The sequence below is a fragment of the Phyllostomus hastatus genome, unplaced genomic scaffold (genome assembly GCF_019186645.2).
Source record: "Phyllostomus hastatus isolate PE091 unplaced genomic scaffold, TTU_PhHast_1.1 phas_scaffold_93, whole genome shotgun sequence".
Taxonomy (NCBI): Eukaryota; Metazoa; Chordata; class Mammalia; order Chiroptera; family Phyllostomidae; genus Phyllostomus; species Phyllostomus hastatus.
The window spans coordinates 16,725,975-16,750,317 of record NW_025334042.1 but is presented as its reverse complement, the minus strand read 5'-3'; the positions used below and the strand labels follow the sequence as shown (position 1 = coordinate 16,750,317).

The 24,343-nt window shown below is 45.9% G+C and overlaps 1 protein-coding gene across 2 annotated transcripts; it reads left to right on the top strand.

Moving 5' to 3' along the window:
• The first annotated feature begins 233 nt into the window (after positions 1 to 233).
• DGKA (diacylglycerol kinase alpha) lies at positions 234 to 24,259 on the top strand. Of its 2 annotated transcripts, none has more exons than XM_045829357.1 (24): positions 234 to 363; positions 4,953 to 5,100; positions 5,527 to 5,600; positions 5,931 to 6,063; positions 6,314 to 6,388; positions 6,838 to 6,887; positions 7,250 to 7,324; positions 7,517 to 7,636; positions 7,750 to 7,864; positions 8,376 to 8,464; positions 8,594 to 8,713; positions 8,943 to 9,041; positions 9,227 to 9,310; positions 9,548 to 9,621; positions 9,783 to 9,857; positions 10,264 to 10,349; positions 10,440 to 10,529; positions 21,904 to 22,064; positions 22,307 to 22,371; positions 22,605 to 22,695; positions 22,982 to 23,180; positions 23,288 to 23,408; positions 23,599 to 23,659; positions 23,933 to 24,259. In XM_045829357.1, exons 2-24 carry the CDS (start codon positions 5,037 to 5,039, stop codon positions 24,014 to 24,016), a joined length of 2,205 nt encoding a protein of 734 aa, XP_045685313.1. In that variant the 5' UTR covers positions 234 to 363; positions 4,953 to 5,036; the 3' UTR covers positions 24,017 to 24,259. The 2 variants fall into 2 exon arrangements, with proteins under 2 accessions (XP_045685313.1, XP_045685312.1); XM_045829356.1 differs by lacking the exon at positions 234 to 363 and adding an exon at positions 4,435 to 4,526.
• The last annotated feature ends 84 nt before the right edge of the window (positions 24,260 to 24,343 follow it).

The window sequence follows — 24,343 nt, the reverse complement described above, 5'->3', positions numbered from 1 at the left end:
AAGGGAAAGGCTGAATGTGATTGTAAGGAAGAGAAAACAAACAGTTGGCCTCAGGGCGGGAAGAAGATGAGAAGCGCAGGATGTGGAGAAAGAGGCACAGCCCAGAGCTCTGGAGATATTCGGGAGAGGGGGTAAATAAGGTTTGGTGAACGGGAAACCTGCACCTCTGCAGATTGGCATCCCGGAGTTGGGGGTGTCGCGTGCGCGGGCGGGCCGGCCGGGGCGGGGGACGGGCGGCTGTGTCGTCAGGAGAGGGGCGGCCCCGCGGCGCCTGTGTCTGCCTGGCCCGTCCCCTCCATCCCAGCTCGCGCTCCAGCTCCAGTGCCGCGCTCCGGCTCCGACCGCGCGCCCTCCGCAGGCAAGGTAGGGACCCCGCAAGACCCTGCGGCCCGCCCTATCCGAGCAGCAGGGGCGGGGGCCGCAGGAGGGGACGCCCCTCCGGCTGGGGTAGGGCTGCGGGGAAGAGAAGGAGGAAGCGCGACTGCTGGAGCGGGTAGCTAGCAGGGTTAGCGCCAGGACGCGGGGGCAGGGGGAGGGCTGGGCCGGAGCCCGGAGCCCTGTGGGCAGCGTTCCCTCCGAACCTTCCCCTTCATCCCTCTCGCTCTCTTGGAGGGAGGGTGAAGCTCGGCTCTCAGGCACCAGAGTCCGAGTTAAGTCCGTTTTGGAACCTCTACAGTGCTGCATGGGTGGAGAAGGGTTCTTGTTTGGCCTCTTGGTCCCCAACTTCCCAAATGTATCTTTTCCACACCTGTCACGGGGAAGTTTCTGAAACTGCCTGGGTCTGAATCCCGTTTTTCACATTGAAATAGAGGAAGAAATGCAAATATTATTGGGCATCTCCTCACCCTCAGAACGACTGAGCCCACATCATCCCCAACTATGCCAACATCAGAACTTCCTCCTGTACTACACAATGACACCCCGCCCCCGGCCCCCGCCACCCACCACCCACCCACACAAACACCACCCCCTGAATCAGGCAACACTGCCATCTGTGAGGTTTGTGGAGATTTAACGAATTTTGAGGCATCTAGCCAACAAGCCAAACGTTTCCCTCTCAGGGGCCACTAACTAGGTGCAGGGATGAGCAGGGAAGAGTAGACCCTCCTGGGAAAGAGGAGGGAGTCAGGTCCTGGGGTGGTAAAGGACTTCAGAAGTCAGTCCTGGGCCTCCAGAACAAGCGTCTGGTCCCCGGGTTCCTTGCTGGGTTAGTCTGCATATTCTGGGGGCATAGCTGATTCTTGAGGAATGGTAAATTTATGGGACTTGAAATGTGAGCAATTAGTGTAGAAGTGAAAAGGGAGATTTGAAAGGTTAGCACTGGCTTTGGAAATTATATTTATCTTTTGTTTACCAGCAATTTCAGTATTTAGTATTTAAAATAAGATCTAGAAAACCAAAGGCACTAAGATTTAATGGAATGAACGAAAAGGACAGGATGTGTAGAATCTGGGTGTAACCCTGAGAGGGTTGTTTTGTCTTTGGGCCTCAGTTTCTTCTCAATTCTGAGGATCTCCTAGGATTCTGTGCCTCCACGTCAACTTCTGAAGTCAACTTCTAACTTTCTCACCCCAAGTGAGAAGAGGCAGGCAGGGAAACCAAAGGAGGGAAGGCAAGGGTGAGTCACCAGTAGCTGGCGGCAGGCAGCAGACCCCACCCTCCCAGCCCTGGCAGTCGCCTGGACTAGCCCAGGTTATAGACGCAGGGTTGGGATGGAGCAGGAGGACAAAACTGGACTTGTTACAGGTCATTAGTCTCCCAGGATCCTGCAGTTTGCTGTCTTTCAGCAACAGGAGAATAACTGAAAAGATCCCAGGAACCCTTATATCCAAGGTCTCAGCCCAGGGGTATCCCTAGACCCTGACAGTATAGTTTCTAGCTACCTCCTCACCCTCCCACAGGTAAAAAGCAGGATCCTGATACTAACATGTCCGTGCCTGACAGGGGAGGTGTGCAACTGGGCTTCGCTGCTGTTGGAAGTCTCTAGAATTTATACCTTCCTGGGTCAAAGACATCATTTTTTCTAATCTCCACATGTGTGTTTCTCTAGGTACCCCACTTGTATTATAATAAAATAATAGTAATAATAATAATTGCTAGAATTTATAGAGTTTTTCTGTGTCGTGAAGTTTGCTAAGTATGTTGCATGTAGTGTCTTATTTAATCCCCACATTGTGACTGATTTCCAAGTACCCATTTTACAAATGAGGAAAGAGGTTCAAGGAGATGAAATAATTCACCCAAGAGCTAGGATTCTAATCCATGCTTATCTAATTCAAAAGTTTGCTCTCTTAACCTCAACTGTATACTACATTTAAGACCTGCGGGGGGCAGGGGGGGGTAGCTAGGAAGGGTTATTTTGAAAAGAGAGAACTATCGTATCCTATTGTCCCTTGTTTGCTCTCTCCCTGTCTCTTTCTCACTCAGATTCCATTTCCTAGAACCTTGGAACCATCTAAGACTCTCCAAGGGTAATCAGAGCAACTAATTAAGCCATATAGGCCCCATTAGCCATAAAACTATTATGTATTCATTAGCTCTTCGGGCAGTAGAAGTTGGATTATGGTCATGGAAAAAGGCCTGATGGGTGGAGCCCTTTCTCCAGAAGATCAGTCCCAGAACCCATTTCTGAGTGTTCCCAGAGAGCCCCCAGAAGAGGAACAGTATACCACGTAGAGGTTGGCGGCAAAGCTGTCCGAAGGGCAGAGGCTTCAGAGTAGATTCTTGCACCATCAGAAAGGAAGTTTTCATAGGTCCTAACTGCCTCCTTGAACCTAATCCAAAAAGCCCTAAATAAGTGGGTAGAAAGGAGGCAGAAGGTCAGAGCTCTTGATTGAGTACAATAATAAGTGCTTTTTAGCATCATTCATTCATTTAACAAATATTTATTTAGTACCTACTGTATGTGCTCCAAATCGTCTTATGGATTCCCCTGATAGAATGGACACTCTGGCATCCTATTTAACCACATTTATATTAATAGTCCCAAAATGTGATTCCCTAACTTTACACAACTATTTCTACAACCAATATGGAGCACCTACCAAATGCTGAACACTGTTTCAGGTATTGGGCACAGAGAGGTTAATAAGATTAAGTTCCTGCCCTGGTGGAACTTACATTTTGGTAAGAGAAGGCAAACAGTAAGCAAAGAAGAAAGTAGGTGTGAGATTTCTCAGGAAGATCACTTAGTTATATAAGGTCTAGTCATTGGGTTGCCACCTGTAGCTAATACGGAGATCAACTGTGATTGAAAAATGATTAAAGAAGAAAATCAATGAACAAGATAATTTCCAGTTGTGATAAGTTCTATGAAAGAAACAAAGGGAGGTGCTGTGCAAAGGAGGGGGCTACTTCAGGATGCAATGGTTGGGGAAGGTCTCTTGGAGGAGCTGACATTTCAGCTTAGGTGAGAAGTCAGCCCTGCCGCGAGTGTGGAAGTGCGTTCCAGGCAGATAGAGCAGTAAGTACATCTCATGGCCCCGAGCAGAGAATTCGGTATGCTTGAGGAACAGAAAGGAGGGCAGCGAGACCGAAAGGCAGTATGTGAAGGGGAGAGTGGAAGAAGAGGATAGAAAGACAAGCAGGGGCCCCTGCCACACAGTTCTTAGGCTGAAGCTTTGGTTCCTCCATTTGTCACCTGCCTTGGGAAGTCCCAACCTCTTGGAGCTCTAGTTTCTGCATCTGTAGCATGGCTATCCCAATATTTTTTTTTTTTACCTTGTAGAATTTGATTTTAATGTTAATACAGTAATAGCTACCATTTCTTATAAGCCTTCTATATGCTAGGTACTTTTTATACATTATTTGACAATCCTCACAACTGTGAAAAAAAGGTATCATTCTCCCGTTTTTACAGGTGTAATTTGCCCAAGTCTCAGAGCTGAGCATGGAACCCAGATATGACTAACCCTAGTTCTGTTTGAGTCCCAAATGGTGCTATACTGTGCTGTGCTATATTAATGTGAGATATTGTTATTGCTGTTTTTTGCACTTGATCTTAGCCAAAAGGCCCAGAGGCAATGTTATTGCTGTTTTTTAATCCTCAAGGCAAGTTGCCCTCTACTACTTAGCCCTGGGGCCAGCGGTCAGCATGATCCACGTGATGACCCTTATTTGGTCTCTGGGCCCCATAGCCAAAAGTAGGGGCTCCCTAAACACTGCTAGCTAACCTAACAGGACAAAAGCAAGACCCCAGAATCTGACACTCCCGCATTCAGCTCAACCCTCCTGGAACTGGGAAGCCAGGCAGGTGCTCAGTCTTCTCCTACCTCCTCCCAATCTCCGGAGCCTGGCTCCCTGCCCTTCCCCAGCGGGCGAGGCGAGGCAAGGCGAGGCGAAGCCGGGCCGGAGACCCCGCCAGAGTTGGTTCTGTGTCCCGCGCGTCAGAAGCGCTAGAGGTCGTTGCTGGGTGTGGGTGGTGGAGCGGGGCTGGGGACCGAGGCTGGAGGCGGAGCAAAATGGGGTCGTGGCCCGGAAGGCGTGATGGCAGCGGAGTGAAGACCACACGGAGGGCCAGAGGGCGGGTACTGTGGGATCCGTGATGGGAGAGAGCTCAGGCCCGGGAGAGACTGAAGAGAATGGGGTGGGGGAGAAAAGGTAGAAGCAGGCGAGAGCCACACTCGGGAAGACATACACTGGGAAAGCATGGGTGGGAGCGGGAAGGTGAGGGTGGTCAGAGATGAATTTAGACAGATTGGGGTGGGGGGCGGGGTGGGAATCAGAGACCTGGAGAAGGATTCCAAAATGGAGAAGAGAAAGATGATTCAGAAACCGAGGACAGATTCTGTCAGGGAGAGAGAGAGAGACATATGGAGAGGGGCACAAGGAAAGGGAGAGAATCAGAGAAAAGGAAAAAACAAAAATAATAGTGGAAGTGGAGAATTAACTGAGTAGACAGGACCAAAGAGACTCTGCTGGCTTTTCAGGCCCATGATCTTGTCCTCTTCCAGACCCTCCCTGGGAAGTGGAGGTCCAGGCACCAAAAGTACTACCTCCAAGCTACCTTTGTGGCCATCCTTAAGGAAAAAGAAAAGATGGCCAAGGAGGCGGGCCTAATAAGCCCCAATGATTTTGCCCAGCTGCAAAAATACATGGAATGTGAGTCTTTCTCTCAGTCCTTTACTTCTGAAGATCTTACCCCAGAGAACCACTCCTCTTCCTTCTCATTCTCCCCCACCCCCTTCCCCAGTTTTCCCAGAGGCTATGTCCCAGTCAACTCCTAAGATATGCCCACAACTGGGAAAAGGAGGAGAGGGAGATGGGGAGATGCCAGGGGTCTCAGCTCTCCATCCACCTTCTCTGAACTTTGACTGCCTTCTCCAAGTCTCAGAGAAGAAAGTAAAGAGGGCACCACTTTGGAGGATCTGAAATGCTTTTCTCTTCTGTATTTCTATGTATTTTGGAATTTCTTCTTTCTTTGCCCCTTGAATCTTTTTTCCTGTTGGATGTCTGGGTGGGACACTGGCAGAGGGCAGAGCGATCCAAACCAGACTAATGCTCTTCTTTCACTCTCTTCACACCTAGACTCCACTAAGAAGGTCAGTGATGTCCTAAAGCTCTTTGAGGATGGTGAAATGGCTAAATATCTCCAAGAAGATGTGAGTGGCAGCTAGGAAATCTTTTCCTGAACCAACTCCTCCCATCTTTGTTTTTGCTACTCCATTGGAATCCCCAAATTCCAGGGATTATTCTGGGCCCATCCCTTGCTCTCCTCCCTCGAGATACCCCAACATCCATTGTTACTGCAGCTATAGATTTAGGACAAAGCAAGATATTCTATTAATTCAGGACTCAACCCAAGAAACCATACTCCTGCCTTGGATGCTTCTCAGCTCTGCACTGACTGTCTCTGTACCCACCACTCCTCATGTTCAACCCCCAACTCCCATCCTGCAGACTCCCCGGGGTAACGGTTGCTCTCATTGTAGGCCATTGGCTATGAGGGATTCCGGCAATTCCTGAAAATCTATCTGGAAGTGGATGATGTTCCCAGTCACCTAAGCCGGGCACTGTTTCAGTCCTTCCAGACTAGTTACTCCTTAGAAGAGACTGCAAAAAAAGGTATGGTCATATAGGTGGGAATGGGCTAGGCCTCCTGAAGAAGAGTCAGATTAGTGTGGGTTTGGGCTAAGAGCTGAATCGAGTCACATGTTGGGGTCAGGGTTGGGGGCAAGAGGTAGAGGTTGGCCCAGCTTGTCTGAGAGTTGGAGGAAGCAAAGTTAAAGGGAAGGGTTGGGATAAATAAAGAAAAACACAAGAGCCAGAGTGGAGGGAAGCCTAACCTCAAATCTGCTGTACTTTTTGTAACCAGATATGGTATGTCTTAGTGATGTCTCCTGCTACTTTTCCCTTCTGGAGGGTGGCCGGCCAGAAGACAAGCTGGAATGTGAGTGGCCATTCTGGACTGGGAGAGGGGAGGAAAGGTGAAGGGAGAGAGGGTATTCCCCAGCCCTCCTTCCCTCATTTTTTCAGGATTCCTAAAGCCTGATAAAGCTATGGAGGGGCCAAAGAATGGGCCCATTTCCTCTGTTCCCCCAGATTCCTTACACCTACTACCATCCATCATAGCCACCCAAGTTCCTACGTCTTATACATTTTCATGTAGGTGGCCTGGGGTGTTCTTGGGATGTGGAAGGTGTGTACTATCTCCCCTATCAGGTTAGAATCCAGGCCTGTTTCCCCTCCCTTTTTATCTCCTTTTTCAGCCCCAGCCCCAAGCCCTGAGCTCTCCTTCCGAAAGGTTTCTCCCTATCTTTTTGTTTCCCCTGTATTCTGTTATGGATTCTTTGGGTATCCCTCACAAACTGACCCTGGCCCCCCTAAAACACCCCACAGTCACCTTCAAGCTGTACGACATGGACAGAAATGGGATCCTGGACAGCTCAGTGAGTTGGGGGACCTGTATGCTGGGCAAGGGAGTATGTGTCCATTTGTCTGTGCTCTCCTGTCCCAACTTTTCCAGGATCTTAAGAAACAGAGGAAACTAGAGGGAGAAGTTGAGTCCTCTAGGACTAAATTTGGGAGTACGTTCCAAGCTCTTGACCCCTAAAAGAGGAGGCTGGAGACATGAATTGGGGGCTGCCTTGCAAATAGTATTCGCACATAGATACTCCTTTACTCAGCACAAGCACCTGGGAATGAGTGGCAGGTCTGGGGGTGGAACCCAGAACCCTGGTATCTAGAGAATGGTTTGAATGGTGGTAGTGAGGTGGGATATGGCTGTGGCTCTTACTCTCTTGGCCCCCAGGAAGTGGACAAAATTATCATACAGATGATGCGAGTGGCTGAATACCTGGATTGGGATGTGTCTGAGCTGAGGCCGGTAAGGCAGCTCTTCCTTCATGTCCCTTCTTGTACTGTTTCCCTGGTAAGTCCTGCACCTACTTTACCCCATTTATGACAGGCAGCCTGGTTCCCTTGGCTAGGATGGCTGGGCTTGGTGTCCTGGGGGCTGTGGAGAGGTGTCAGATTTGAGGGGCCACTCATGCCAAAAGTCCCCCCATTCTCTGCTCAGATTCTTCAGGAAATGATGAAAGAGATTGACTATGATGGCAGTGGCTCTGTTTCGCTAGCCGAGTGGCTCCGGGCTGGGGCCACTACTGTGCCACTCCTAGTGCTGCTGGGTCTGGAGATGGTGAGTAGGAGTGACTCGTGAGGATGGTTAAGGCAGCTGCCGTAGGTCATGCTTGCCAGAGGTTAGCCCTCTAAGGGCTTAGACACTCCCCAGCATCTGCTGTGCCCTCCTAGACCCTGAAGGACAATGGGCAGCACATGTGGAGACCCAAGAGGTTCCCCCGACCAGTCTACTGCAACCTGTGCGAGTCAAGCATTGGTCTTGGCAAACAGGGGCTGTGCTGTAACCGTGAGTAATGGGGCCTGGGAGTGCGGGGGCAGAGGGGCAGCCCAGCTATCTGCAGAAGCATGGCACTCTGAACTCAGTGAGACCTAGGTTTGAATCCTGACTCTGCCACTGACCAATTATGTGACCTAGTTAAGCCTTCATTTCCTCAACTGAAAAGGAGGTAATTGTGAGCATTAAATAAGTTTATGCAAGAAAAGTGCTTCACCCAGTGCATGCACCTGCTATTAACACTGCAATAAAAATGAGTTGTTATCATCGTTGTTACACCTGGGCCCCCTTGGCATCGTCCCACCCAGTTACTGGCACACGGATGGAGTAGGGGTAGGCATGCAGTAGCAATTGCTCTTTTCAGCAGAAGAGCCCCCACCCCCAACTTTAATTCTCTCCCAGACCCTCACAGCAAGGGATTATATGTCTTGTTTCAGTGAGTGGTCCCACCGTACCCCCAGGTAGGGAGGAAATAGAGGGAGGGGCTGCAGCTAAGGCTCTGACCTTCTTCCCCCTCGCCCAGTCTGTAAGTACACCGTTCACGACCAGTGCGCCATGAAGGCCCTGCCTTGTGAAGTCAGCACCTATGCCAAGTCTCGGAAGGACATTGGTGTGAGTGACCCCGTGCCTATCCCATCACCACCCGGAGCCTGGCCCTTGGCCCTTGGCCCTTGGCTATCCTCAGCCCCTCCTCAGTCCTTGCTCAGACCCTCTCAGACAGAGATTACCTTTCTCCTCAAGGTCCAGTCACATGTGTGGGTGCGAGGAGGATGTTTGTCAGGAAGATGTGACCGCTGTCAGAAAAAAATCCGAACCTACCATGGTCTAGTCGGGCTACATTGTGTGTGGTGCCACCTAGAGGTCAGTTTAGGAGCTATCTGCAGGCTGTGCTTTGGCACCCCTGCTTAAGCTGCCCTCTCTGTCCTCCCCTCTGCTAGGCTTCTCTAAGTCTTCTCGCCTTCGGGCCAGTGTATCTCTTACAGCCACAGTTGCCCCTGCTCCCAAAAGCTCTCTTTCCAGTACCAGAACCCCAAGTTGAGAGCTGACAGGATTCCCTCCAGGAACTCTCCATGCCAACCTCATCTTTCAGATTCACGATGACTGCCTGCAGGCCATGGGCCATGAGTGTGACTGTGGGCTGCTCCGGGACCACATTCTGCCCCCATCTTCCATCTACCCCAGTGTCCTGGTGAGACCTGTGGGCAGTGGCTGGGAGGGAACAAGAGTGCTTCCCCGCTTTGAAAATACACACACACACACACAATGCCACTGAGAGCAGAGAGCTTATTATCCTTTTAGGATTTAAGTCAGACCCTCATCTGTTTAGGGATTCCCACACAATCCTATTTTCCTTCCCTTTGCTTCCCTTCCTAGGCTTCTGGACAAGAGCATAAAACTAGCAAAACAAGCCAGAAGATCGTGGATGATGTAAATTTGAGCACGTCTGAGGCTCTGCGGGTACAAGGCTGAGAGGCTTGGGTTTCCTGGCGGGAGCCATTTTCCTTCACTGGAGCCCTCTTGTGGGGGATGAAGCGGAAAACCTGGGGAACTGTGCCTCTCTACAGATGCCCCATCCTGGTAGAGGAGGGGAAGAGTATCTTGAGGAAATGACAACCATCTGTTCCCATCTCCAGGGTCCATCTGAACTCTAATAAAATCTGGCGTTCCTTATCCTTATTTTCTTCCCCCATGCAGATTGACCCTGTTGCTAACACCCACCCACTTCTGGTCTTCGTCAACCCTAAGAGTGGCGGGAAGCAGGGAGAGAGGTGAGAAGACATAATACTGAGTCTCCTAATATCGGAGGAGAGGACCAACAGAGACTGGGAATCTGTGTATATAGAGGGGATATGCCTTGAGGAGGAAATCAACAGGGTGGGGTACAGAAATTCCATCCCCTGCCATGAGCTTTCCTTTTTCCCTCACACAGGGTGCTTTGGAAATTCCAGTATCTGCTAAACCCTCGACAGGTGTTCAACCTCCTAAAGGATGGGCCTGAGCCCGGGTGAGTGAAGGTCAGGAGCTGTATCAGAGTGTTTGTGTGTGTCTGCCTGTCTTTAGGTGTTCAGAGAGAGCAGAGAAGAGTGCATGTGGGGAGGGGAGGGCCAGGGGACCCCAAAAAACCAGAATTCAGAATGCTAGTTTTTCTAAGGTCACTGAGTATTCTCACTTCTGAGTGCTCTGGCTCATTATTATTCTGCTCTCAAAAGATGGAGATACCAATCTCTCCCTAACCACTGAGGAGCACCTATAACTTTCCCTGTTGTACTGTTTCTCTGCCCTTAATAGAAATACATGTTTTGACAGAGGTTATAAGGAAAGTGCAGGAAAGGAATAATCTGCCTGCTCGGGAGTTGAGCAGCCTAGTTCCTGTTACCCTTCCTCATTTTCCCTCTTGCCTTTTGTCTCAGCCTTAGATTCTTCAGAGAAATTCCTGATTACCGGATTTTGGTGTGTGGTGGAGATGGCACAGTAGGCTGGATCCTAGAGACCATTGGTCAGTGCAGAGAGAACCCCGGGCAGAGCACTTGGGCAGTGGCCTTCCAGAGCTAACTCCCTCCCATCCATCTCCCTATTGTCTCCCCAGACAAAGCCAACTTGCCTGTTGTGCCTCCTGTTGCCGTGTTGCCCCTGGGCACTGGAAATGACCTCGCTCGATGCCTCAGATGGGGTGGAGGTAAATTATTAGAAATGTTTTCCTGGGAGATGGGTGGAGTTGGGTTGGAAGGAAAAGACACGCCTAGAAAGTATCTAGGCATCTGGGGTACAGACAAAGTTGGGGAAGAAGAGGCACTGATGGATGGGTACCAGAGTGGATTGTCCCAAAGGAAGAGAACTTTGGAAGAAACAAGGACAACAGTCTAAACTTAGAAGGGTAAAGAGTGATGGTCCTCTTCTTATAAACCTGAAAATAGCCTTCTATTTCTCCTAACCAACTCTGAGGGCTCAGAGCACCAGGGAATATGGGGATGGAGGGAGGACAATGTGGGAATAAGAAAGGTTGTATAAGAGCTAAGCTAGATGCTGAGTGATAGAGGTAGTGGGGAGCTTGGCCATGATTCCTTCATTCATTCAACCAATTAATCAGGTCACTTAGTCATTCATCATAATTTCTTCCCCAGTTTATTGCAACAGTCTTCTAACTGCACTCCCACTACTAATCTTTTACTTTCTTCAAAAAGAAAGAGTCGAAGGGATAGCATTGGTAGGTAAAGAGGTCAGCATGGGGCAGGTTGAGTCTCAGGTGTCCAGGAATGGCAGGCTGTTGGATTCAGAGTCCAGCTCTGAGATGTGGCAGGAGGTTATAGAACAGGGGTCTGCTAAGGGGAGAGGAAAACATTTTAGGTGGAAGAAACTGTGTAAAGTCATTGGAGCCTCCGAACAACGAGGTGGTGCCTTAGGGAAAGTGTGAGTCATTCACTGTGACTGGCATACAGGGTGCAGAGTGGGCAGTAGGGACAGGGAAGGCTGAGTCAAGTAGACTCCAGACTATGGAGGGTTGTGATGCCGTGCTGCAGAGTTTTGACTTTATCCTGCTAGAGTGTGAAAGCTGATGGCCCACAGGAGTGATTTGTATTGTTTGCCTTGCAGTGATTTAATGTTTTTTGACCGGTTATTTCTAAGAACTGAGTTATACATTCTTTAATTCACCACAATCCCCTGGGCTACTACTATCTACTCATTCACTTTACCTTTCTAACCACTGAGGAATTTGAATGTGCAATTCCTGAACTGTGAGGAACTCTTAAACTTATGAAAGACATATATAAAATATTACACTGTCTATATATAATAAAATTTCTCTCTATATAAAGTATTATTCCAGAAAGTAGAAATATCTCTGAATACATATTACAATTTAAATCTTGTGTATAAACATATGACCAATTATTCTGGCCAGTTTTTAAATCCTCAGCATCTGACTCTGTTTTTCATTGACAATATTAGACACTTTGAAAGCATGTGTTTTGAGTTTTCACTGTGTGTTCTGCAAATGAGACTCTCACAGGCAGTTTCTGCTTATGCAATCTGAATCATGAAAATAAGGATATAAATACAGCACTAATGAAAATTTGATATTGAAAAAAAATCCTAAGATGTGCAGAGGGGAAGGTGGAAGGAATGTGGGAGTTCTGTGGAGGATGGGTTGGAGGAAGGAAATGGGACAGGACATTACCTGTACCATGATAGTCTAGCTAGGAGATGATGAACGCAAAAGCCAAGGCCACAGCAGTGGTGTTCATGAAGTGAAAGCCACAATATTTGGTAACTAATGGATTATGGTGGAGGAGGTGAAGACAAGTTAGTGACATTTCCTAGGTTTGTGGACTGGGAAGAGGGGATGCCATTTATTAAGATATGGGATGCAGGAGGTGGACCAGTTTAAGGGAGAAAGATTCATTTTTAGACATGCTGAATTGAGGTGTCAGTGGAGCACCCAGATGGAGATATGTGGTAGGTAGTTAGAAATCAATGTTAAGAATTTAGGAGAAAAGCCAGGCTGAAGATACTGGTTCAAGAGTCACCTGCTCCTGGGAAGTAACTGACGTCCTGAGAATAGACAAGTTACCAGGGAAAGAGTTAAGAAGAGAAGGTGGACAAAGACAGGAAGATCCTGATAAACACCCTATATAAGGGTTGGGCAGAAGAAGATGAATTATTAAGAAGAGTCTGTATTAGTGTCCTATTTCTACTGTAACAAATCACCACAAACAGTAGCTTAAAACAACACAAATTTATCATCTTAAACTTCTGAGGATCAGAAGTCCAAAATAGGCCCCACTGCACTAAAGTCAAGGTGTTGGCAGGACTGTGTCTTTTCTGGAGGCTCTGGGGGAGAATCCCTCGTCTTGCCTTTTCCAGTGGCTAGAGGCTGTCTGCATGGCTTAGCTCGCGGCGCCCCTGGCAACCAGCAGTGTTCTCGTTCCTCTGCTTCTGTTGTCTCTTGTCCTCTGACTTCTGTCCCAGCCTTTCTCTCTCACTTATAAGGACCCTGTGATTATACTGAGCCCACCCAGATAAGCCAGGATAATCTCCCCATTTAAAAATTCTTATTTTAATCACATCTGCAGAGTCTCTTTTGCCATCTAAGGCAGCATATTTACAGATTGTGGAGGTGGACATCTTTGAGGTGCCGTTATTCTTCCCACCAGAGTAAGAAGGAGCAGTCAGAGAGGGTGCTCTGTAACTTAGAGAGTACTATTTTAGAAGCCAACTGAATAGTTTCATGAGTTAAGACAAGAATTAAAGATATACTATTGGCTTTGGCAGGAATCATGGGCAGTCTTTGCCAGAAGAGTTTTGACAGGGTGATATGGTGAAAGGCACGTTACAGTGGGTTGAAATCAATGGAATGTGAGGAAGTGAAGACCCATTTTCGTAATCTTTTTCTTCCTGATTACAAAAATAATACATCCTTGTGGTAAAAAATAATTTAAACGTATCAGATATACATGCCAAGAAAGTGAAAGTTCCCTGTACTCTACTCCCTAAAGTTTTGAAATCTATTTTTTCATGTTTTTTTCCTAGACATATTCTAAACCGCATTTAAACAATGAGATCATTTTACAGATGATTTTCTTCTTTTTTTTTAACTAAACAATTCATCTTGATTAGCATTATATTTCAGAATATTCAAGTTTTCCTCTTTTTGTTACAGAATAGCATTGCATTGCATGAATATGTCATTATTTTTTTTAAGATTTTATTTTATTTATTTTTAGTGAGAGAGGGAGGAAGGAAGAAAGAGAGGGAACCATTAAGTGCAGTTGCCTCTCATGCACCCCCTACTGGGGACCTGGCCTGTAACCCAGGCATGTGCCCTGACAGGGAATCAAACCAGCCACCCTTTGGTTCACAGGCCTGCACTCAATCCACTGAGCCATGCCTGCCAGGGCTATTTATTTATTTATTTATTTATTTATTTATTTTTGGGGAATATGTTTATTAAAGCTGGGGACAGTGAAACAAGGAAGGGTGTAGGATAGAAGAAGCAACAGAAGAGAGCCTACATGGGGCTGCTTTGACTCTGTAGAAACTTTATAAGAAAGAAGTGAGCCTCGCTGGGCTGCAGAAGTAAAAGTCATAGTGACAGAAGTGAGCCAAGGCAGAGCTGCTTGGTAGCTCACCGGAAAGTCAGAGAGAAGGGGGCTCTGGAAACAGGTTCGGGGAGTTAGCCTGGGATGAGCAGCTGCTGCCCATTGCTCCCCTGGTCACACATCTCGTGGGGTCCCTTAGAGTTTAGGAGATTCCTGCTTGAGAAGAAAGAAAGGCATGGGTGTGCTCCCAGGAGGAAGAGCACCTGTCATAATTTATTTAATCAGTCCCCTATTGATAGATGTTTGGGTAGCATTCAGTTTTTTATTACAAACCACATGCAGTGAACACCGTTGCATGTCTGTCTCTGCACACAGGTGTGCGAATTTCTCTAGGAGAGATTTCAAGAAGTGAAATTGCTGGCTCAAAGAGTATGAATATTTTATGTTTGATCAGTTATTTTCTTTAAAAAAAGACACAAATAATACATCAGTACATTTTCACAGTAAAAAAAAATTTTAAAGTAAAATGTGTAAGTCTTCACATACAGGTCTCTTCTTCCCTGCTCCTCAGCAAACTCCTCGGTACTCCCAGAGATAACCACTGTTTCTTATTTGCACTAATGTTTCTGTTTTTACATGCACACACACACACACAACTTTTAAACAAACATAAATGAGATTATATCACCCAGATTTTTCTAGTTCTTCATTGCATAATGTGTCTTGGAAATGTTTCCATGTTAGCACATATAGATTTCATTCTGCATTCACTGGCTGCACATTATTTCAATGGCATAAATTTGCCATCATCTATATAACCTTCCCCTGCTGACCAGCATTTAGATTGTTTCCAGATTTTTTGCCATTTTAGAAATAACTCAGCAAACTTCCTTGTACATCCATGTTTGTGCATGTGTGTGTTAGTTTCTGTAGGTGAAATTCCTGTAAGTGGAATTGCTGCGTCAAAGGATATGTTTTGATAAAACCTGATAACATTTTGATAAAATTTGCCAAATTACCTTCCAAAAATGAAACACCAATATATGCTCCAACTAACAGCAAATGAGAGTCCCAGTTTATTCACAGCACCCTATATTTATTTATTTATTTATTCATGTATCTATTTATTTATTTATTTATTATTTTTACAGATAGGGGAAGGGAGGGAGAAAAAGAGGGAGAGAAACATTGTTCAGCTGCTTCTTGCAAGCCCCCAAATGGGGACCTGGCCCACAACCCTAGCATGTGCCCTGATGGGGAATCAAACCAGCAACCTTTCAGTTCACAGGCCAGTACTCAATCCACTGAGCCACGCCAGCCAAGGCCATAGCCTCTTTAACACTTGGTTTTCTCAATCTCTTTATACTTGATCAATCTGATAGTCAATGAAAAGTTACTAATTGTTTTAATTTGCAATTCTTTTAATTATTAATAATATTGAGCATCTTTAGTATGCAAATTGGTTATTGGTATTTCTTCTGTGATTGGCTTGTTTGTGTTATTTGCCCATTTTTCTATTGACTTTATAAATATAATAACATAACCTTTTTAAAGATTTTATTTATTTATTTTTAGACAGAGGGAAAGGGAGCTAGAAACATTAATGTGTGGTTGCCTCTCATGGCCCCCCCAACTGGGGGTCTGGCCTGTAACCCAGGCATGTGCCCTGACTGGGAGGAGTCAAACTGCAACCCTTTGTTTCGCAGGCTGGTGCTAAATCCATTGAGCCACACCAGCCAGGGCTAATAACATATGTTTCTTAAAGAACACTTTTTATTTATTTGTTTATTTTTAATCCTCACCGGAGGATATGCTTATTGATTTTAGAAAGAAAGGGAGAGAGACAGACAGACAGATAGAGAGATGGAGAGACAGAGAGAGAAACATCAATCTGGGAGAGAAACATTGATCGGTTGCCTTCCTATCCATGCCCCAACCAGGGATCAAAACCTAAATCTAGGTATGTGCCCTGACTGAGGATCCAACCTGCAACCTTTTGGTGTACGGGACGATGCTCCAACCAGCTGAGCCACCTGGCCAGGGATGTAAGCTTTTTAAAAAATCATATCTTATCATTTATGCTATTACAGTTGTCCCAGCTTTCCCTCTTTGCCCCAATCTACCCAACCCCCTGCCACTCCCTGAGGCAATCCCCACACCATTGTCCATGTCCATGGGTCATGCATATATGTTCTTCGACTAATTTGTGCTTCTTAATCCCTTGACCTTTTTCACCATACCCTAACTGCTCCTGCCCACATCTGGTAACCATCAAAATATTCTCTGTATCTATGATTGTGTTTCTGTTCTGCTTGCTTGTTTATTTTGGGTTTTTTTTAGACTCAGTTGTTGATATAAGTATTTATTGCCATTTTGTTGTTCATATTGTTGGTCTTATTAAAGAAGACCCTTTAACATTTCATATAATACTGGTCTGGTGATGGTGAACTTCTTTAGCTTTATCTTGTCTTGGAAGTACTTTATCTGCCCTTCCATTCTAAATGATAGCTTTGCTGGGTAGAGTAATCTTAGTTACAGGTCATTGCTTCTCATCACTTTGAATATTTCTCGCCAATCCGTTCTAGCCTGCAAGGTTTCTTTTGAGAAATCAGCTGACAGTTTTATGGGAGCTTGCTTATAGATCACTAACTACTTTTCTTTTGCTACTTTTAAGAAATCTCTCTTTGTTTTTAACCTTTGGCATTTTATTTTATTTATTTTAATTATATTTTATTGATTATGCTATTACAGTTGGCCCATTTTTTCTCCCCTTTATCCACCTGTGTATGATACCTTCATTTCCTCCAGCATTCCCCCCTGCCCCCAGTTCATGTCTATAGGTCGAACATACAAGTTTTTTGGCTTCTCCATTTGCTATACTATTCTTAACCTCCCCCTGTCTATTTATATATACCTACCAATTATGTTTCTTATTCTCTGTATCTTTTTCCCCTTTGCCCCCTTCCACATCCCTACTGATAACCCTCCATGTGATCTCCATTTCTGTGATTCTGTTCTTATTCTAGTTGTTTTTGTTTTTTAGTTTCAGTTGTTGAAAGTTGTGACTTTGTACAAAGATGTACATCCCCACAGATGTACTGTGTTGTCATTTTACTGTTCATACAGTAAAATGTACTTTGTTGTCATTTTACTGTTCAGTTTTGATCTTCTTTTTCATAGATAAGTCCCTTTGACATTTCATGTAATAAGGTTTTGGTTTAACTTGACCTTATCTGAGAAGCATTTTGTCTGCCCTTCCATTCTAAATGATAGCTTTGCTGGATAGAGTAATGTTGGATGTAGGTCCTTGCCTTTCATGACTTCAAATACTTCTTTCCAGCCCCTTCTTGCCTGCAAGGTTTCTTTGGAGAAATCAGCTGATAGTTTCATGGGAACTCCTTTGTAGGTAACTCTCTTCTTTTCTCTTCCTGTTTTTATGATTCTTTCATCTTTGACCTTGGGTAATTTAATTATGGTGTGCCTTGGTTCCTCTTTGGGTTCAACTTATTTCAGATTCTCTGAGCTTCCTGGGCTTGTATGTTTATTTCCTTTGCCAGATTGGGGAAATTTTCTTTGATGATTTTTTCAAATAAGTTTTTAATTTCTTGCTCTTCCTCTTCTCCTTCTGGCACCTCTATGATTTGGATGTTGGAACATTTAAAATTGCCCCAGAGTTTCCTAAGCCTCTCCTCATTTTTAAAAAAATTCTTATTTCTTCACCCTGGCTGGCATAGCTCAGTGGATTGAGCGCGGGCTGTGAATCAAAGTGTCGCAGGTTCGATTCCCAGCTAGGGTACATGCCTGGGTTGCAGGCCATAACCCCTAGCAACCACACATTGATGTTTCTCTCTCTATCTCCCTGCCTTGCCTCTCTAAAAATAAATAAATAATTAAAAAAAATTCTTATTCATTCTGTCCTGATTGAATGTTTATTTCTTCCTTTTGTTCCAAATTGTTGATCTGAGTCCTGGTTTCCTTCCCTTCACTGTTGGTTCCCTGTATGTTTTTCTTTTTTTTTTTTTTTAAAGATTTTATTTATTTATTTTTAGAGAGGGAAAGGAGGGAGAGGGAGAGGGAGAGAGAGAGAGAGAGAGAGAGAGACATCAGTGTGTGGTTGCTGGGGGTTCTGGCCTGCAACCCAGGAATGTACCCTGGCTGGGAATCGAACCTGGGACACTTTGGTTCCCAGCCCACGCTCAATCCACTGAGCTATGCCAGCCAGGGCTCCTGTATGTTTTTCTTTATTTCATTTTGTATAGCCTTCACTTCTTCTTCTATTTTGTGTCTGTACTTAGTCATTTCTGTGAATATCTTGCTTACTAGTGTTTTGAACTCTGCATCTGATAGGTTAGCTATCTCCTCATTGCTTAGTTCTTTTTCTAGAGTTTTGCTCTGTTCTTTCATTTGAGCCATATTTCTTTGTCTGGGTACACCTGTTATGTTGCAAGGGGTGGAGCCTTAAGTATTCACCAGGGTGGGGGCAACCCACTTTGCTGGGTTGTTGTGCTGTATTTGGGGGAGGGGTCAGAGAAGGAACAATGCTGCTTGTCCTGCTCTCACCCCACTTTCAGTCACTTCCCTCACTTCCCACAAGCAAATTGTGCCCTTTCTGGTGTTGCCCTGGTGCCTATTCCTGGTTGGGTGGGTTTGTGTATGTTTTAGGATTTCATGGGCCCCTCCAATGGACTCTCCTGTGAGACTGGCAGTTTCTTCTGCTGCTGCAATCCCCACAGATTTTTACAGCCAGAAGTTTTTGAAGCTTCCTTTTGCTAGCACTGGACCCTGGATTGCATGGTCTGTCTCTCTTCTCAATTGTTCCTCCCAGTTTATCTGCACACAAATGTGGGGTCGCCCAGTACACCAGCCACCTCCTTGCTGTGCATCCTCTCTACCCCAGCCACCCATCTCTGCCTCTCCTACCAGTCCAGATGAACGTTTCTTCTTTAACTCCTTGGATGTTGGACTTCCATACAGTTCAATTTTCTGTCAGTTCTGGTTGTTTTTGTTTTAAAATTGGTTGTTATCCTTTTGGTTGTGCAAGGAAGCAAATTTTATCTACCTACACCTCCATCTTGGCTGGAAGCTGAAAACTGTTTTGAATCTGTACCTAGGTTTCCAATTTCTTGCTCTTTCTCTTCTCTTTCCAGCACCCCCATGATGTGATTGTTGGTATACTTGAAGTCATCCCAAGGGCTCCTTACACTATCCTCATTTTGGGGGATTCTTTTTTCTTGTTTTGTTTTTTTAAAGATTTTATTTATTTATTTTTAGAAAGAGGGGAAGGGAGGGAGAAAGAGGAGGAGAGAAATATCAGTCTGTGGTTGCCTCTCACACCCCCCCCAACCAGGGGCCTGGCCTGCAACCCAGGCATGTTCTCTGACCAGAAATCGAACCAGCAACCTTTGGATTCTCAGACCAGTGCTCAATCTACTGAGCCACACCAGCCAGGGCTCTTGTTTTTGTTTTGATTGGTTGTTTTTTACTTCCTTATATTCCAAATTGCTGTTTTGATTCTCAGCTTTATCTACTCTATTGTTAATTCTATGTAAATTGTTCTTTATTTCAATTAGTGTATCCTTCATTTCTAACTGGATTTTTAAAATGCTGTTGAGGTTCTCTCTAAGTTCATTGACTATCCTTATAACCAGTGTTTTCAACTCTGCATCTAGTAGATTGCTTGTTTCCATTGTGTTTAGTTCTTTTTCTGGAGTTTGTTTTGCTCTTTTATTTGGGCCTTGTTTCTTTGTCTTCTGATTTTGGCAGCCTCCATGTGTTTGTACTATGTGTTAGGTAGAGCTGCTACATCTCCAAGGCTTGGTAGAGTGGCCTAATGTAGTAGGTGTCCTGTAGAGTTCAGTGGCACAGCCTCCCCTATTAACCAAGTTGGGTATTCAAGGTATGCCCACAGTGTATGCTGTGTACACCCTCCTGTTATAGCTGAACCTTGATTGCTGTTGGCATATCCAAGGCCAGCCACCAATTGTATTCTGTCCAGAGTCACACAGCATAAGCTACAAAGCAATCTGCAGATGGCTGCTACTTGTGCTGGGCTTAGAGGCGCCCAGGTGAGGCCAAGCTGTGAACAAAGGCTAGCTGCCTCTAGTGCAAGGCCTGGGGCATGTTAGCAGGAGGTATGGGGTTTGCTGAAGTCAGATGCTGCTTGTTTGAGAGAATCTAGGAAAATAAGAAGCAAGAGGCAAGACAGTCCATTCATATAAAAAAGCCACTGGAAACAGCGTGCATGGGCTGGAAAGTTGGGTGTGTCAGGGCTTTGGAGAACCACCAGGGTGGGGTAGACAGTGTGAGCCACGTTGATGGAGAGTCAGATATGGCACCTGCCTGCCAACTCTGGGGATGGGGTGGGAGCTCAGAAAAGGAACAATGGCTTCTGCCACCACTTCTGTGTGGGAGAAAGCTGCCCCCCAGCTCTTGCTCTGATGCTGCACAATTTATTTTCTCCCTGTATGTCTCTGATGCCTTTCAATCTGCTATCCCCATGCTGCACTCACTAGTTTGAGTCAATCTGTGTGCAGGCCCTGTCAGAGGAACTCCCTGGGACTGCAGAAGTTTCTGTCTTCTACAGCTTCCATCCTCACTGGTTTTTACAGCCAGAAGTTATGGAGACTTATCCTCATGGCACTGGAACCCTGGGCTGAGGGGGCCTAGTGTGGGGCTGGGACCCCTCACTCCTAAGATATCCCTCCTGATTTTTATCTGCCACACGTGGGTGTGGGACCAGCTTGTTCCACATCTCCACCCCTCCTACCAGTCTCAGTGTGGTTTCTTCTTTAATTCCATAGTTGTAGGACTTCCATTCAGCTTGATTTTTGATGGTTCTGAGTGGTGGTTGTTCTAAAGTTTAGTTGTAATTTTGATGTGGTTGTGCAAGGAGACAATCCAGTTTACCTACACCACCATCTTCACCCTGTAAGCCTTTCTTTTTCTTTTTTTTTTAATCTTTTAAAAAAGATTTTATTTATTTAGAGAGGGGAAGGGAGGAAGAAAGAGAGGGAGAGAAACATCAGTGTGTGATTGCCTCTTGCATGCCCCCTACTAGGGACCTGGCCTGCAACCCAGGCATGTGCCCTGACTGGGAACCAAACCAGTGACTCTGGTTTGCAGGCTAGCACTCAGTCCACTGAGCCTCACCAGCCAGGGCCCCTGTAAGCTTTTATGAATGTTGAGGAAGTTAATCTGTTAAATGTGCTGCAATTTTGTCTTTTTAAAAAATGTTATTTATTTAACCATACAAAAGTTTTTAATTTTAATATAATTGTGTTAAATCAGTCTTTCCCTGTTTTGGCTCCTTTCTTTGTATTATAGTTTAGAAAGGACTTTTCTACTCAAAGACTGTTAAAACATTCACTTGTGTCTTCTAGTACAAATTTTGCTTCCTTATTTTACATTTAAATTCTTTCATGCATCTTGAATTTATTTTGGTATAAAGAGTAACTTTTGCACCCAGCATCATTTATTGAATAATCTTTTCCTTATTTGAAATGTCATCATATACTAAATTCTTTTATGTACATGAGTCTATTTCTGGGCACTCAGTTCTTTACTTTTTATTCTATTCACTGTGCCAGTATCACACTGTTTAGACACTATTGCTTTACACTGTGTTCGATCTGGTTGAATGAGAAGAGAAAGTGTCAGGGAGAGAAGGGGGGAGAGAGAAAGAGAGAGAAAAATTATCCCCATTCATCGCTCACTTTAATTTTTCTGGCTATCTTCTCTAATGTTCCAAATGAACTTTGGCATTATTGTTAGATGTGTACATACATTGGGAACATGCGTCCTCCATGACAGTGTGGGGAAAAGAGTCTGCAAGGTCCATGGGAGATTGGTTCATGGGAGCCATGCCCAAGCACCCTGCAATTTCAGTAGCAAGGGCTGGGAGGGTCTACAGAACCAGGGCAGACGATCTCTGAGAATTTATGGAGCTGGGAGCTAAGAAGAGGTCCCTCTGGGACCTGGGGCTCAGGGCTAACCTGTCTTCTCCCCTATCCCTAGGGTATGAGGGACAGAATTTGGGGAAGATCCTCAAGGATATAGAGACGAGTAAGGTGGTACATATGGATCGATGGTCTGTGGAGGTGATACCCCAACAAACTGAAGAAAAGAGTGACCCAGTCCCCTTTCAGATCATCAATAACTACTTCTCCATTGGTGTGGTCAGTGGAGTGGGCTCGGGAAAAGGGAGGAAGTGGGAATTAAGCAGGCACAGGCTGGAAGAGGGCAGACTGGGAAGATAGAGGTTAAGGGAGCTGTGACAAAGGAAAATTTGGGGTGAGGTCCAGTGATGTGAGTTACAAGAAAAGAACATGAAACATACTGCTCCCAAATGGGAGAGTTAAAGAAAGTTCTGTGCTGAGAGGAGGCAGGCCTCTGACTTTACATGCCCTGCACTCCGCAGGATGCCTCTATTGCTCACAGATTCCACATGATGCGAGAGAAGTGTCCTGAGAAGTTCAACAGCAGGTGAGGGAAAGTGGGGCTGGGGGTGGGTATACATCGTGGCAGGGATAGGTTGTGGCCAAGTGTGACCAGAGCACTTAGATGAGCAGTGGCACCTCTAGGAAACTCTTCAGCCTAAAGATTTGCACGTGGGACTGGAGTCAGGAGGTTGATGCCCTTCCCTGTCATTTAGCTCACTCCTGCCAACTGTGTAACTTGTCCCCTTCCTACTGGGCCTTGTGTTGGGACTGATACAGAATGAAGAACAAGCTATGGTACTTCGAATTCGCTACATCTGAATCCATTTTCTCAACATGCAAAAAGCTGGAGGAGTCTTTGACAGTTGAGGTGGGTATGATGAAACCTAACCCTATATCCTTTTCAGCTTGTTATATCTTAGTTTCCCCCCTCCACAGGTGCCCTCAAGAACTTCCCATATTCTTGAACCTCTACTTTGATCTCTCAGCTCTCCAATTTTGAGTTCCCAAGTTTTCAAGATGTACCAGTCCTTATTTCTCTCCATCCCTTGCAAAACTTAAAATCCTGGCCTTTCCGATCAATGTTATTTAGTGGAGGAAGCTGTCACATCCTTGATTATATCATGAGATAAGAATCTCTTTTCTCCTACCCTCAGATCTGTGGGAAACCGCTGGATCTGAGCACCCTGTCTCTAGAAGGCATTGCAGTGCTGAACATTCCTAGCACACATGGTGGCTCCAATCTCTGGGGTGATACCAAGAAACCCCATGGGGACACCCATGGGATCAACCAGGCCTTAGGCTCTGCAGCTAAAGTCATCACCGACCCTGACATCCTGAAAACCAGTGTACCAGGTGAGAGGAGCAGCTTTGGAAGCTGAGGGGGAGTAGGACTAAGGGTGTGATGGTCTTCGGAGGCACCCTGCTTCTGCAAAAGCTATGTCACTACTTTCCACCCCCAGACCTAAGCGACAAGCGGCTGGAAGTAGTAGGTCTGGAGGGTGCAATCGAGATGGGCCAGATCTATACCAAGCTAAAGAATGCTGGACATCGGCTGGCCAAGTGCTCTGAGATCACCTTTCAGTAAGGAAAACTCTGGCCAGGGGCTCTGAGGGAAGGAGGGGAGCCAAGAGCACCAGGGTCATGGCAGAGGAGGAGGGGCTGTACTAGGAGATCCTCCTCAGTACTAAGGGTTCTGAAAGCCAACCTAAGAAACAGAGCTTTAGTATTCCATTGGTAAAGAAATCCTCCAATCTGCCTTGACCTCCCACAGCACCACAAAAACCCTTCCCATGCAAATTGACGGAGAACCCTGGATGCAGACGCCCTGTACAGTGAGTATTGCCTGTGTCTGTAAAAACTGAACCGTCAGGCTCCATGGATCCTAAACCTCTATTCCATAGCTTCTCTACTTCCTCCTAATGCCTGAAGTTACCCTGCATGCCATTCCTGTTATACCCTGATTTCTCAGCCCGTGGCCGTCCTACCACGGCTTCTCTACGGCCCCAGCAACCCACCCTGAACCCTGCAGATCTTCCCCCAAATCTCTGCTGCTCCAGCCCCAAGGCACCAAGTTCTGCCTCTGAACCTGCCCCCTTCCCTTCCAGATCAAGATCACCCACAGGAACCAGATGCCCATGCTCATGGGCCCACCCCCCCGCTCCTCCAATTTCTTTGGCTTCTTGTGTTGAGGGGGACACCTCAGCCTCCAAGACAGCCTTGAGCCCACCTCCCTGGACTGTACTCTGTAGGCTCTGTATACTGCTGCCGTGCCCTCCTGCCAGCTCAGGGGAGGGCTTCTTTACCCTCACAGTATTTATTGTCCTGCACCACCTCCACTATGCCCCTTGTATACGTGCACACACACACACACCACAAACATATACATTGAAAGTGCCTCATCTGAATAAAATTACTTTTTCCTCCTACTGGCATATCTGTTAAGTAAGTGGTATACCTCCTTCCCTTTTACCTTTACTCTATAAATGACTTAGATTCTCCCAAGAAGCAAGAAAAAA